This window comes from Schistocerca americana, chromosome 8, assembly GCF_021461395.2.
Source record: "Schistocerca americana isolate TAMUIC-IGC-003095 chromosome 8, iqSchAmer2.1, whole genome shotgun sequence".
Classification (NCBI taxonomy): Eukaryota; Metazoa; Arthropoda; class Insecta; order Orthoptera; family Acrididae; genus Schistocerca; species Schistocerca americana.
The window spans coordinates 152,022,917-152,037,923 of NC_060126.1; the positions used below are offsets into that span (position 1 = coordinate 152,022,917).

Sequence of the window (15,007 nt, forward strand, 5' to 3'; positions counted from 1 at the left end):
CCATGTTTCGAGAAGCAACTAACAATGAAGCTGAATTCATGTGTAAAATTGATTTCTACTGAATGTCATTCGGTGCAAATCTGCCCAAATGTGTTTTCATAATTGTTTCCAAGCAATTCAATCTCCCATGCTGAACTCTCTCACTGCCTGCAAATAATTTTGTGTTACTTCCTACAAATAGTTTACACCCAACCTGAGGTATATTGTTTTGATTTCATTTACCGTGTGTTCCCAAATAATCAAACTCACTACTACAAAGTAACTGAAAAGTTTCACTGTTTGTCAGTCATATCAAACAAGAGAAAACTTGCAAGGATTGGCAGTAACTAGTGAAGTTTCAAGCCTTTAGATGTATTGTATTGCATTTTCTCACTTCTCATGCGTGTATGTAAATTGTATATTTAAGTCAACCAATGAACTGAATAAATTTTACATACGTTAATTTCCAGTTTCTGTTATTCACTGCATTGTGTTAAATTTTGCATACTATTAAACCCAATGAGAAGTCTTGAAACTGCCAAAAAGAAAAACACTACCAAAAATTCCTGTTCACATTTGATTACCTTGTGTGAAAAATTAGTAGCTAGTACACAGTAAGCAATATTTGTCAACCCATACAACATTTTAATGTTAAACTAAATAGCTTTTATAACAGTACTAAGTACTGTGCATGAAGCATCCTTTACAATTCACTGGTGTTCACCTGCCACTTGCGTATGAGAACAAGTATATACACCAGAGAAACAGAAGAGTATGCTACATTGTTTTGTGTTAACAGGCACACAGGAAGGAATATTAGAGCTGTACATTCCAACAAGGTCAGATGGGGCACCCAAGATACCCCATTAGGTCCATGATGTTAAACACCGAAGCGATTAGGCCGGTATTACACTATCAAATTTCTTTGTCAAAGATTTGATCAAAGATGTGATCCAATATTCCGTCCAATATATTTGACAAAGATCTTTGACGTAGCGCTACAAGGGGTATTACACTGTCATCAAATTTTTCGTCAAAGTTCAAGATGGCTGACAACAACTTGTTCTTAACCGCAGCAGTTCTACGTACTCCAATTGCATTGTGTGCACATACGGAAAAGAAGTGGGGGGAAAAAATGGAACCATACATACGAGGTTGACAGTCTTAAAAGTCCTGGGATTACAACTTGATAATAAATTCAGTTGGGAGGAGCACACCACACAACTGCAGAAAGGCCTTGACAAATCTGTATTTGCAATTCGAGTGTTAGCAGACATAGGCAACATGAAAATGAAAAAGCTTGCATACTTTCATTGCATAATGTCATATGGGATAATATTTTGGGGTAAATCTTGAAGTCAAACAAAAGTTTTCAAGGTCCAAAAGCGTGTAATACGTATTATTTGTGGAGTAAATTCACGGACCTCCTGCAGAAACCTCTTCAAAGAACTGGGTATACTAAATACTGCCTCTCAGTATATTTACTTCTTAATGAAATTTGTCGTAAATAATATATCTCTCTTTCCAACAAACAACTCAGTTCATACATACAATACCAGGAACAAAAATGATCTGCACAAGGACTTAAAAGCACTTTAGTTCAAAAAGGGGTCCACTACTCAGGAACACTCATCTTCAATAATTTGCCAGGAAACATAAATTTAGTTAGAAATAAAGATCAGTTTAAAAGGAGCCTGAAAGACTTACTACTGGCCAACTACTACTACTCCATTGGCGAAATTTTTAATAGAAGCAAATGATGTATTTATTCATACTATTAGTATTGTTATTTCAGCTTAAAAAAAAAAATCGACATGTTCCACATCCACGAGGATCTCCTCAGCACGGATCTATGGAACGAAAAACTAATCTAATCCGGGTGAAGCCGTGGGTTTTACGACGACACGATAAAAGCATTCAACAAAACTTGTTACGTGAGCTTACAGTGGAAGACGTCAAGTCGTACATCAATTACTTAAGAATGGATGAGCATACATTTCTGTATGTGCTCAATGAAGTGTATCCTCGTATCACAATGCACAATATTCACTTAAGAACTGCTACATCTTCAGAAGACAGGCTCACTATAACACTCCGATTCCTTGCTACAGGAGAGGGTTATGTTATGTTAGGTCTCCAATCTTATTAATCTATTTTTGTATTCAGGGTGGCTCATGTTGTAAAGGGCCTCATCAGCTTCAGACATCTATCAATTTTGTAGTTGTCAGCACAACCAATTGTATTTACCGGCAATGGTTAAAAAAACACTACAGATGACAGAACGCTGCAGCGATGTTAGCGCTCCATGTGGTAACATGTCACATTGCAGTGAACAGAAGATAAGCGGTTTCTTTGATCAAATATACAGCGAGGCCCTAGATTTGATCAAATATTGGACGACATTTGACAAAGTCCCTATTACACTATCAAATATCTTTGACAAAGATATTGGACAAAGAAATTTGATAGTGTAATACCAGCCTTAGTTTGCTTTTGAACAAAAGTGTGAAGATAGTGCACTGGACACAACTGCCACTCCAGCTTTCATTTGCATTAGCCCAAAATGTTGTACAAGTCAGCTGACACTCTTCACCGACATCTTACAATTGAGAAAAAATTAAAAGCAGGACACTGATTACAAATGACATTACCTGTGGAAAAATCTAGTATTTACACTGTATTAGCAATCATACTTGTTAGTGATGGTTCTACATATGTTTCTGATACCTGTAGTGACAAGTGAAGCACTTTAAAGGATCTTATGATCACATACTATGTTGTTTGTTACAGGAAAGATAGCATGATCTTTGGTAGGATTCATCAAAAACCTAAATGATATCAACCATGTAATTTGTCACAATCATCTTACAATTGAGAAAAAATTAAAAGCAGGACACTGATTACAAATGACATTACCTGTGGAAAAATCTAGTATTTACACTGTATTAGCAATCATACTTGTTAGTGATGGTTCTACATATGTTTCTGATACCTGTAGTGACAAGTGAAGCACTTTAAAGGATCTTATGATCACATACTATGTTGTTTGTTACAGGAAAGATAGCATGATCTTTGGTAGGATTCATCAAAAACCTAAATGATATCAACCATGTAATTTGTCACAATCATAAGCAATATGAAGTATTACATTTTTAATAAGAAATAATTGCACCTGTTTACCAGTAAGCACACTGTTTTTTGTTGTTAAAGCATTTAAACATCTCTTCACTACATTGCTGTGTAAGCCAAGCATCTAATGAATTTCTCACATCCACAGTAACACCTGCCAGTGCTTCACCATTTGTGCTAATGCAGTTTGCTCACTTGTACCTATGATTTATACCACAAATCGCTTTTGCTGTTGCCTCCATTTCAATTTTTGACTGTCATATGGCCACAGCAGAATTGCATGACTAATGCAACAGCAGGTGCTTGGATCACATGCCTGGTCTGGCAAAAAACATCACTACATTTATTGCAGTGAGAATTTTAATGAATAGGCAACTGTCAGCACTCAAGTAATGGAATAGTGCATATTGTGGAATAGGAGGCTGAAAGTTTGGCCAGGCTGGCATCACTAATCACAATCAAGGCAGTGCCCTGCTGTATTTTTGAATTGTGTGTTCAGGGAGGGGACAGCTAGAGGTTTATACTGGATTGGATATCAAATGCAGAGGCAACAGCTTCAACAGCTCAGGTTTAACAGCTAATTTAATTTTGTAAATATTAAAGTTTTTCCTTTCAACAACTACCTACACAACAGCCTCGGTGTAGAAACTCCATGCCCATTTACACTTACACCATATAGAAACAGGTGAATTCAAACAGCTTCATCCTGCCAAATACTTAGGTCAACGAGTGTACGCACATTGTCAAAACTTGACGCCAAGTTTGTGTACAAGCCTTCCCAAACAAATACTTAAGCATAGCTCATGATTAGTTTAAGGACTGGCAATACTGCACTGTGAATTGTCTCATATCTATTTCAGTTTTCAAGATGCACATACCATGTCGGCCCTATGTGCGGTGTTTTTAAGTTTGTTACCACACAAAAATTAATCAGTGCAAGTAAAAGAACTGTCATATGGTGAAATTGCAAATAAGTACTTTTAAAGACATAACTTGCCTTCGGATTTACTGTTGTACACTACACTCACTTTAAACTTCCCAAACAGTTTTTACCTGATCAGTGATTTTAAGATTTAACACCACTGTAAGGGGAAGGGGGGGGTTGAATGTCAGTCTCTTGTGAATGCACACGCATGTGTGAGATGCATATGTAGCTTACAGATTCAAAGCTATTGGTTACCTAGCCACTAAACCAAAAGAATAAAAATTGACAAACCTTTCAAATTTAAAATTTATGAAAAACAGCCTACTGGAATGTTAGCAAGCAAAATTGTTCCAAGTAAGACTGAACATTTTCTACTGATTAAAACTAACTTCACACACAACAAACTAGTTCAGAGGTCTACTACGAACCTAAAAAACCACGTCAATGATTAACCACACATTTAAAACATTTAATTTGGCAAATCATTGATAGACAAAAATTCAGTAACCTGGACATAATGCTGTGGAAATCTATGGATTTAAAAAGCTTGCTAAAAGTTGATGGCTACAACCTTAACACCCCCCCCCCCCCCAAAAAAAGTTTAAAACCATATTGAGACCTGGAAACAGTACTTCTTGCTGAAGATTTACCTTTAAGGGTGAAAGTTTCACCCTTCGCAGATAAAAGATTTTCCACCAACAAGGTACCATTGTTAACCACACAATTACTGAAGGGAACACATTTATGAAAGTACAAAAAGTTTATGTAAAATATTTATTATCAATGCAACTTTACATAGCAATTATACATTCAGGTATGCATAAAGTTACAAACTTAGTCAAGACTTAAGTCCATTCCAATTCACATTCTTCCCGTTTCTTCTCTGCAACAAAAAGAAAGCATTATTAGAACAGATGAGCTTATCTTCCTTAAAAACCAAATGTAACATGAAGTATCAGATTACTGATTTACATCAAATTCTTTCAGGCGAAAGATGGTGATTTTCATGAATCATCACTGACCTACAGACATAAAAACATGCCATTAAGCTTTGAACTAACCTTTCCCTGTTCAGTTTCCGAACTTAGTCAAATAATCCAAAGCCCATGTCATCATCATCAGATTCAGACTCTTCTTTCTTTTCTGGTTTCTTCTCCTCTGTAAGAAAAAAGGGCATCATCAGAACCACACAAGACATATCAATTCACAGCTATTGACAAAGAACATCAGATCAAAGATTTTCATCGCAGTTTCAGACGAAAGATGGTGATTTATGAGATTCATCATTTTGTGTACAAAAACAAAATACAGACACTTCACTAACCCTTCTCTGGAGCAGCAGCTGCAGCAGCACCGCCACCTCCAGCCGCAGCTGCAGCAGCAGGAGCAGCAGCACCACCAACTGGCATTGATGCCAACTTCTCACGACCTAAAACAAAACAAATATTCAAATCCTGTGCAAGTGAAAATAAAGAAGTTTACACAAACCACCCACAACTTACACAAAGTAGAAGAGCTTCAAAGTTGACACTGGTATACTTTGCCCTCTAATAAAAAAATAAGAACTCATTAAAAAATGAAGTGAACCTATCATTACCACATGAAAATTGTTTACAACACAACCTTTAAGTACTAAAGGAGCCAGGCAACCAAATGAACTGTGCTATGTAAATGAACAGTCACAGCCCTTTCCTTGTCACCCTACTTCCTAACCCATGTAAGAGCTACTCAGCCTACACATAACCCTGGACAACACGTTACCATTTCAAAACCACCCATTATGCACAAGCTATCTTAACTTTTGTCATTCCAAAGCAAACTTGCTGAAAACCATAACCACCACCAACAACTATTTGCCACATACAGTTTGTTCATTTCTGCCACAACAATTACATTAACACTGATTAAAATATACCAATTCGAGATGACAAATCAGGAGAATACCTTAAGATATCCGCATATAAGGCTACGAAGATATTTCCTTTTAAGTTGACAACTTCCAACTCTACAAGAATTTACAAAATTTATCTTGTTGTATCACAGGAAACGCGTGGGTGATTCCATGTAAACTAGGAATGATTAAAAAATTTTTTCTTTGGAACTATTTTCCCTGTTACATACGTAGGTTGGGCATTGAATTTTGCTGGCAAGATTGATTTTCCCCTCCAAAACCTATTGTTTACTTGTGAGAGCCATTGTTTTGGAGACTATTGTTGAGTTTGTTCATGCACAAGATTTGATCAATTTCAAGGTCAGGAAGAAACATCATGAAATTTGTAAAACTTTTTGGTATATTTTTAGATACAAACAATTTATGAATGATAAATACAAAAACATTTATATAACCTAACCCAAAAGCATAACCAGTTACCAACTGCCATTTTTTTAAAAAAAAAATTTCACAAAATACATTAAAGTGTAGAAACTTGTGACATGCTGTCCTTCACGTAAGTGTACCTGAATTTGGCGTCTCAAATTTCCTCCTGGAAGCCTTCTCCTGGTAAAAGATATTTAATTCACATAATGTGAGTTACCTTTGTTTATGTAACATGAGTTACCATAATTTTTGTAGGATCAGCTATAATTTTGATCAGATTGGTTCTGAATTACATACAACACAACTAACAATGTATCACCATATTTAACGTATATCTCCATATGCCACAAAATCCCATAGGGAATAGCTATTTCTACTTCACAACAATTTGCATTTTTTGCCAAATGCCTGTAAGTGCAGCTGAAAAGATGTGGGGGAGAAGACTAAGAAGAAGAAGGCAGGAATTGAAAAATGAAGGCAGCTATGAAGAATTAAAAATCGAACAAGGAAACTATGAAAAAATTCAGGAAAAAGAACAGGAAAATGTGAGAAATGGAAAAAGAAAACATTGCTGCAGACAGGAAACAATGTTAGAGAAAGAGTTGCAAAGTACAGGAAGGAGCTAAAGGAAGCATCTTCAGCTACACTAAGTAGTTCTGCCTCTCCACCATATAAAAACATGGTCTTCACTGGGAAAAGGCCTATCTAAAGAGAAACGTGTACTTCCAGCACCACCCAGAAACCAATATATGTTATTAGAAGCTCGTATCATACATTTGTTGAACCTTTAGAAGTAGAAAGAATCTCAAAAATGGTTATTTCAAAAATGATTGCCTATTGAAGTTAGAGCACCCTAAACGATATATATCGACATTGCAATAGTAAATCAATTATGGACGTCTTATGGCGCGCGTTATGAGTGTCTTTGAAGGTGTCACTACAAAAAAAAAAAAAAAAAAAAAAAAAAAAAAAAAAAAAAAAAAAAAAAAAAAAAAAAAAAAACCGCATTAGAGAAGCACTCGCAAATTGAAAGGAGACGACTTACCCTAGTCATCTGTGTTATCGTCTTGACAGTCCACGAGCTATATAAGCTGCAGGGACAAGTCCTTTTTTCCCATACCCAGGGTAAACACTGCCAATATCGTGTAGGAATATCAGCGGAGTGTCGCATGCATTGACTTTCCCCTGCAAACGCAAGTCGTGAAAGTATAGGTACTGGAACAAATACAGTTCGCCCCTGTCCTGGAAGTCCTCTTAATGGTTGACTTCCACAGGCATTCTATGTTCTGGGTATGGACACTGGCATCATCTGAAGAGAAACTAGACAGTGGTAAATTCATGCTCGAACCCTTCACCTTTGAGACTTATGACAAACCCGTCAGTGATTTTTGTTCCAGGCAGTATGAAATGCTTTATAAGACCCACTAATGTCACCTTGTCTCGCGACAATACCGTGACAACGAAACACTTGCATGACTCCCTTTCTATCCCACGAAAAACCCAAATATGATGTACTTCACTTTTAGGTCATCCTTTCTGATTCTTTCGTCTAGCAATGTGAGACTCTTCTACTTCCACTATTTTATTCAGTCCACCAATTGCCACACTCATTTGTCACTATGACTTAGCACACTTCTCGGCAAAACCCGAAGTAATCACAGACAGTATTCCCCAATAGCTCAGTTTCTGATGCTGTGGCTTGCAGAGCATAATCACGAATCCAGCACGACACAAGAACTAAGTCTGTCTGGATCGATAATTTAGAGGACTAATCATGTATTTTTCCTGATGCTGGTTCGCTTTTCACAAAGTCCACAACGAAATCGCAACAGAATCTCTGTGTCCACACTCCACTTACGTAGTTTCACAGACTTCGCAACACCAGTCAATACTGTCTCTCCTGTCGTCACCTGGCAGAATCCCATGTTTCCGAGAAAAAAAACATTTGTCTACACTGCATATGCATGGAATTAAAAGTTTTCCATGTGAGGCAATCAGCAGAAGAAACTTGAGAAGCAGCACACATTACACTTGCTATGAAGAGAAACTGTCAAACAATTATGGCAGGAACGTAATGTACTCAAACTGAAGAAACAACGAAAAACTGATACAAATTTCGATCACAAGTAATTTATCATAACGTGCACCACGAGACTTACATATCAATTTACTATCGCAACTTCGATATGTATTGTTTGGAGCACTCCAATTCCAATGATAGGCAATCATGAGATAAATGCAGTGAGCAAATTCTACGAAAGGGATGACACTAGCAGACAGGCCCCTGTGCACAAAGACGTTGTGACTGTAAAAGATGAGAAAGGTAAGAGTAATTTGCAAGTACGACGCACGCTTTCTTTGAAAGCAGCCCAAGCAATGTTTTGTGAAGAAAACAGTAGAGTGGTTGATAAAAGCAAATTCGCAGAATTAAGACCCAAACATGTCATGCTTGCCAATAAACTCCCACACAATGTGTGTCTGCAGGTATCATGATAATTTCACCTGTGCTATTAACTCTCTTCATAGCATAGTACCTCAAATACCGAAGTACACCAGTAACTGGCCAGAATTTCTCTGTACATAGCCTACAACCGATTGTTGGTTGAAAAAGTGCACGAAATTTAAAGGTTTATTGGCAGCAAAACTTCTTGATTTACATACTGGTGTACAAGAGTACGACGTGAAATGGTACGGGCAAATACATCTCTCGGCTTTAATCAAGAACTGCAAGCCTTTCTTGAACATTTCTAAAATTCATCACTTGGAACTCTATAACAATGAAGTTGTAGGACACCACTATCAGCCACAGAGGAAAACATTAACTGAACAGAAAAATCACTAGATACACAAGTAGATGTCTGGGTGGTGGCCAAATATCACAATTCCTATTTTCCTGGTAATATTACTAAAATTGAAACTGGGGAGTTTAAAGTTGATGTTAGGATGAAAGATTGGAAGTGGCCTGAAATTAAAGGTAAGATATACTACACTAAAGAGAAGCTCGTCAGAGAAGTGAAGCCTCCAAGTGTTGTAAATTCCAGTTTTTTTCAAGTTTGATCTATGAAAAGTAACTTGATTTACCCTATGTTGTAACGCGAGTTGTGTTTTCATTATGTTTTAATAGTTGTTGTATTGACTATTAAATGTTCGGAACTTTGTTAAAAAATTTAAGATCTTCTGAAATTGTGTGTACAACCTACAAGACATGTTCACAAAAAACTTTTATCACATGCAAAAGCCATTTCTCGCTAATGTAAAGAGTTACCAAGAATAATTATAAGATCTGTTTTTATAAATATAGTAATGTAACAATCATTGTGATATAGGTTTATAGAGCATCCTGTATAAAGTATGTTTTGAGGTATAAACAATATTTAATAGAAACATTTCCTTCTGTTAATGGTCCAAAACTTATAATATAAACATCACTTAGTAACTTGAGTGGACATGGAATGACCTGCCTATTGAAAAAGATTTACCACTCAGTGCAACATAAGTTTTATACTAGCAATACTACTAGGAAATGCCCGTTTTGATATCTGTAATATACAACACTCTCCGAAAGGCTGAAATGAAACTTTAAGCTCATAAGAAAACTGTACTACAAACTAAAAGTTACCTGCTGCTATCAGACTTTCAATGTTCTTCCCATTCAATTCACTGATAACTTTCTTCAGTCTCTCACTATCAGCTTCGATACCGACAGAACTGAGAATCTTTTCAATGTCTGCAGAAGTTGGATTTTCTTTCCCACCAAGGGCGGCAAGCAGGTAAGCGGCCACGTAACGCATTCTGAAAGAGCACGTGGGCAAAATTTCAGTAATAAAGTAAAAACTAAATTACAATCTAACGTACGTAGCCTTGACACTCTCCGCCATTTCAGTTAAAATGAAAACAGTAATACGGAGTCAAACACAGCACATCTACTAATCTACGTACATCAATCAGAACAGTGTACGTTCGTAATTACTTCAAAATACGTACAACACATTTTTACAACATGCATAATGCTTCAACAACATGCTTATAATTACTATAGTAGAAGATACTTCGTACACATATATAACAAAAATATTAACTCACTTTTAAGTCCTTTCGACACGAAACGTGTATCCACTTCCTCGCACTTACTACGGCGTCATGCGTATGAGGGTAAGTTGCATGTAGAGGAACAGGATATCAGAGATATCGCCAAAGTTTATACATCCAAAGGCGTGTTTCCAGAGACAAAAACCTAGCCAAATAAACTAACCTGTGGAAACATATCGCTTTCACATCAGCTGGAATTACAGTCAGGCAAATTATAAAGCGTTTAACTTACTGCTTTCATGCACCTCCCCCCGTCATCGTCCAAAAACATCAGCAACTGTTACTAGGTGAATATGCCCTTATTATTATGCTTTCATTCGTTCGACAGCACCGACCATGAATCGTTTGCCTGTGCATGAAAATGGGTACAACCAAATCCAGAGTTTTGCGTTGAGCTATGCAAATAAATAATCTTTAAAACTGCAAAATGTTTTTTAGTCTTGAGATAGCAATTTCAGCCTGGTCTTCAGTAATTCCGTTTAAACACCAAATGCGATTAAAGAAACATAGTACCGGTATCATTTGCACATTTAAAGTGTTTGTAATTTACGGTATTGAATTCTGTGTGTTCACAGTACAAGTACTGAGGAAATATCATTATTTTAATGGTATTTTTATCTAAACTGTTAAAAGAAAAGAAAAAATTCCTTGACGTCTCTATTTATGTGATGCTCCAAGACTCTGCTGTCAACATCTTTATTCTTGTCTTGTATGTAACTTCTGTGTTTTTTTCGTATCCAGGGTGTAATTACAAAGTTAATAAAATGTTTTCTTGCCTTTAAAATAATGTTTTTCATCAGGTTATGGGCCAGTACACGTGTAAAGGCTAACAATATAGTTTAATTAAAACAATATTTGAAATGAGCCTATGTATGTAAAGAAACATGACTGCTAGCGGCGATTATAAGGTCAGCATTGATAAGCCTGAAGGACCTGACGACTGGGCCAAATGGAAATGGCATATTTCTATGGTGCTGCGTTCATATGGACTAGAAGATATTATTAACGGTACACGTGAACGTGTAGAGTTGCCGCAAGATGCGACAAGTGCACAAAAGAAGCATATGTGGAATGGCCCCCCATGAACCATGGACCTTGCCGTTGGTGGGGTGGCTTGCGTGCCTCAGCGATACAGATAGCCGTACCGTAGGTACAACCACAACGGAGGGGTATCTGTTGAGAGGCCAGACAAACGTGTGGTTCCTGAAGAGGGGCACCAGCCTTTTCAGTAGTTGCAAGGGCAACAGTCTGGATGATTGACTGATCTGGGCTTGTAACAATAACCAAAACGGACTTGATGTGCTGGTACTGCGAACGGCTGAAAGCAAGGGGAAACTACGGCCGTAATTTTTCCCGAGGGCATGCAGCTTTACTGTATGATTAAATGATGATGGCGTCCTCTTGGGTAAAATATTCTGGAGGTAAAATAGTCCCCCATTCGGATCTCCGGGCGAGGACTACTCAAGAGGATGTTGTTATCAGGAGAAAGAAAACTGGCGTTCTATGGATCGGAGCGTGGTATGTCAGATCCCTTAATCGGGCAGGTAGGTTAGAAAATTTAAAAAGGGAAATGGATAGGTTAAAGTTAGATATAGTGGGAATTAGTGAAGTTCGGTGGCAGGAGGAACAAGACTTCTGGTCAGGTGACTACAGGGTTATAAACACAAAATCAAATAGGGGTAATGCAGGAGTAGGTTTAATAATGAATAGGAAAAAAAGGAATGCGGGTAAGCTACTACAAACAGCATAGTGAACGCATTATTGTGGCCAAGATAGATACGAAGCCCACACCTACTACAGTAGTACAAGTTTATATGCCAACTAGCCCTGCAGATGACGAAGAAATTGAAGAAATGTATGATGAAATAAAATAAATTATTCAGATAGTGAAGGGAGATGAAAATTTAATAGTCATGGGTGACTGGAATCCGAGTGTAGGAAAAGGGAGAGAAGGAAACGTAGTAGGTGGATATGGATTGGGGCTAAGAAATGAAAGAGGAAGCTGTCTGGTAGAATTTTGCACAGAGCACAACTTAATCATAGCTAACACTTGGTTTAAGAATCATGAAAGAAGGTTGTATACATGGAAGAACCCTGGAGAGATTACAAGGTATCAGATAGATTATATAATGGTAAGACAGAGATTTAGGAACCAGGTTTTAAATTGTCAGACATTTCCAGGAGCAGATGTGGACTCTCACCACAATCTATTGGTTATGAACTGTAGATTAAAACTGAAGAAACTGCAAGAAGGTGGGAATTTAAGGAGATGGGACCTGGATAAACTGGCTAAATCAGAGGTTGTACAGAATTTCAGGGAGAGCATAAGGGAACAATTGACAGGAATGGGGGAAAGAAATACAGTAGATGAAGAATGGGTAGCTTTGAGGGATGAAGTAGTCAAGGCAGCAGAGGATCAAGTAGGTAAAAAGACGAGGGCTAGTAGAAATCCTTGGGTAACAGAAGAAATATTGAATTTCCAGAATGAGATTTTCACTCTGCAGTGGAGTGTGCGCTGATATGAAACTTCCTGGCAGATTAAAACTGTGTGCCTGACCGAGACTCGAACTCGGGACCTTTGCCTTTCGCGGGCAAGTGCTCTACCAACTGAGCTACCGAAGCATGACTGACGCCCGCTACTCACAGCTTTACTTCTGCCAGTACCTCGTCTCCTACCTTCCAAACTTTACAGAAGCTCTCCTGCGAACCTTGCAGAACTAGCACTCCTGAAAGAAAGGATATTGCGGAGACATGGCTTAGCCACAGCCTGGGGGATGTTTCCAATATGAGATTTTCACTCTGCAGCGGAGTGTGCGCTGATATGAAACTTCCTGGCAGATTAAAACTGTGTGCCCGACCGAGACTCGAACTCAGGACCTTTGCCTTTCGCGGGCAAGTGCTCTACCAACTGACCTACCGAAGCACAACTGACGCCCGGTACTCACAGCTTCACTTCTGCCAGTACCTCGTCTCCAACCTTCCAAACTTTACAGAAGCTCTCCTGCGAACCTTGCAGAACTAGCACTCCTGAAAGAAAGGATATTGCGGAGACATGGCTTAGCCACAGCCTGGGGGATGTTTCCAGAATGAGATTTTCACTCTGCAGCGGAGTGTGCGCTGATATGAAACTTCCTGGCAGATTAAAACTGTGTGCCCGACCGAGACTCGAACTCGGGACCTTTGCCTTTCGCGGGCAAGTGCTCTACCAACTGAGCTACCGAAGCACGACTGACACCCGGTACTCACAGCTTTACTTCTGCCAGTACCTCATCTCCTACCTTCCAGACTTTACAGAAGCTCTCCTGCGAACCTTGCAGAACTAGCACTCCTGAAAGAAAGGATATTGCGGAGACATGGCTTAGCCACAGCCTGGGGGATGTTTCCAGAATGAGATTTTCACTCTGCAGTGGAGTGTGCGCTGATATGAAACTTCCTGGCAGATTAAAACTGTGTGCCCGACCGAGACTCGAACTCGAGACCTTTGCCTTTCCCGGGCAAGTGCTTTACCATATTGAATTTAATTGATGAAAGGAGAAAATATAAAAATGCAATAAATGAAGCAGGCAAAAAGGAATACAAACGTCTCAAAAATGAGATCGAGAGGAAGTGCAAAATGGCTAAGCAGGGATGGCTAGAGGACAAATGTAAGGATGTAGAGGCTTATCTCACTAGGGGTCAGATAGATACTGCCTACAGGAAAATTAAAGAGACCTTTGGTGATAGGAGAACCCCTTGTGTGAACATCAAGAGCTCAGATGGAAACCCAGTTCTAAGCAAAGAAGGGAAAGCAGTAAGATGGAAGGAGTATATAGAGGGTCTATACAAGGGCGATGTACTTGAGGACAATATTATGGAAATGGAAGAGGATGTAGATGAAGACGAAATGGGAGATACGATACTGTGTGAAGAGTTTGACAGAGCACTGAAAGACCTGAGTCGAAACAAGGCCCCGGGAGTAGACAACATTCCATTAGAACTACTGACGGCCTTGGGAGAGCCAGTCCTGACAAAACTCTACCATCTGGTGGGCAAGATGTATGAGACAGGCGAAATACCCTCAGACTTCAAGAAGAATATAATAATTCCAATCCCAAAGAAAGCAGGTGTTGACAGATGTGAAAATTACCGAACAATCAGTTTAATAAGCCACAGTTGCAAAATACTAACACAAATTCTTTATAGACGAATGGAAAAACTAGTAGAAGCGGACCTCGGGGAAGATCAGTTTGGATTCCGTAGAAATACTGGAACACGTGAGGCAATACTGACCGTACGACTTATCTTAGAAGAAAGATTAAGGAAAGGCAACCCTACGTTTCTAGCATTTGTAGACTTAGAGAAAGCTTTTGACAATGTTGACTGGAATACTCTCTTTCAAATTCTAAAGGCAGCAGGGGTAAAATATAGGTAGCGAAAGGCTATTTACAATTTGTACAGAAACCAAATGGCAGTTATAAGAGTCGAGGGACATGAAAGGGAAGCAGTGGTTGGGAAGGAAGTAAGACAGGGTTGTAGCCTCTCCCCGATGTTATTCAATCTGTATATTGAGCAAGCAGTAAAGGAAACAA

At 38.5% G+C, this 15,007-nt stretch overlaps 1 protein-coding gene across 1 annotated transcript; it reads right to left on the reverse strand.

The window, feature by feature from the left end:
- Positions 1 to 4,793: 4,793 nt before the first annotated feature.
- On the reverse strand, positions 4,794 to 10,593 carry LOC124544996 (60S acidic ribosomal protein P2). The gene is made up of 5 exons (XM_047123752.1): positions 10,434 to 10,593; positions 9,970 to 10,142; positions 5,358 to 5,462; positions 5,095 to 5,191; positions 4,794 to 4,916 (listed from the first exon to the last, which is right to left on the reverse strand). The coding sequence occupies exons 2-4, from the start codon at positions 10,139 to 10,141 to the stop codon at positions 5,118 to 5,120; spliced, it is 351 nt and encodes a 116-aa protein (XP_046979708.1). The 5' UTR covers position 10,142; positions 10,434 to 10,593; the 3' UTR covers positions 4,794 to 4,916; positions 5,095 to 5,117.
- Between the last annotated feature and the right edge of the window lie 4,414 nt (positions 10,594 to 15,007).

Excerpts from the sequence above, each read along its gene's own strand:
- LOC124544996 (XM_047123752.1), bottom strand. The coding sequence starts at position 10,141 with ATGCGTTACGTGGCCGCTTACCTGCTTGCCGCCCTTGGTGGGAAAGAA. Across the intron at positions 5,463-9,969 it reads TGAAAGTCTGATAGCAGCAG|GTCGTGAGAAGTTGGCATCA; the intron begins GTAACTTTTAGT and ends GTTTTGTTTTAG. Across the intron at positions 5,192-5,357 it reads AGCTGCTGCTCCAGAGAAGG|AGGAGAAGAAACCAGAAAAG; the intron begins GTTAGTGAAGTG and ends TTTTTCTTACAG.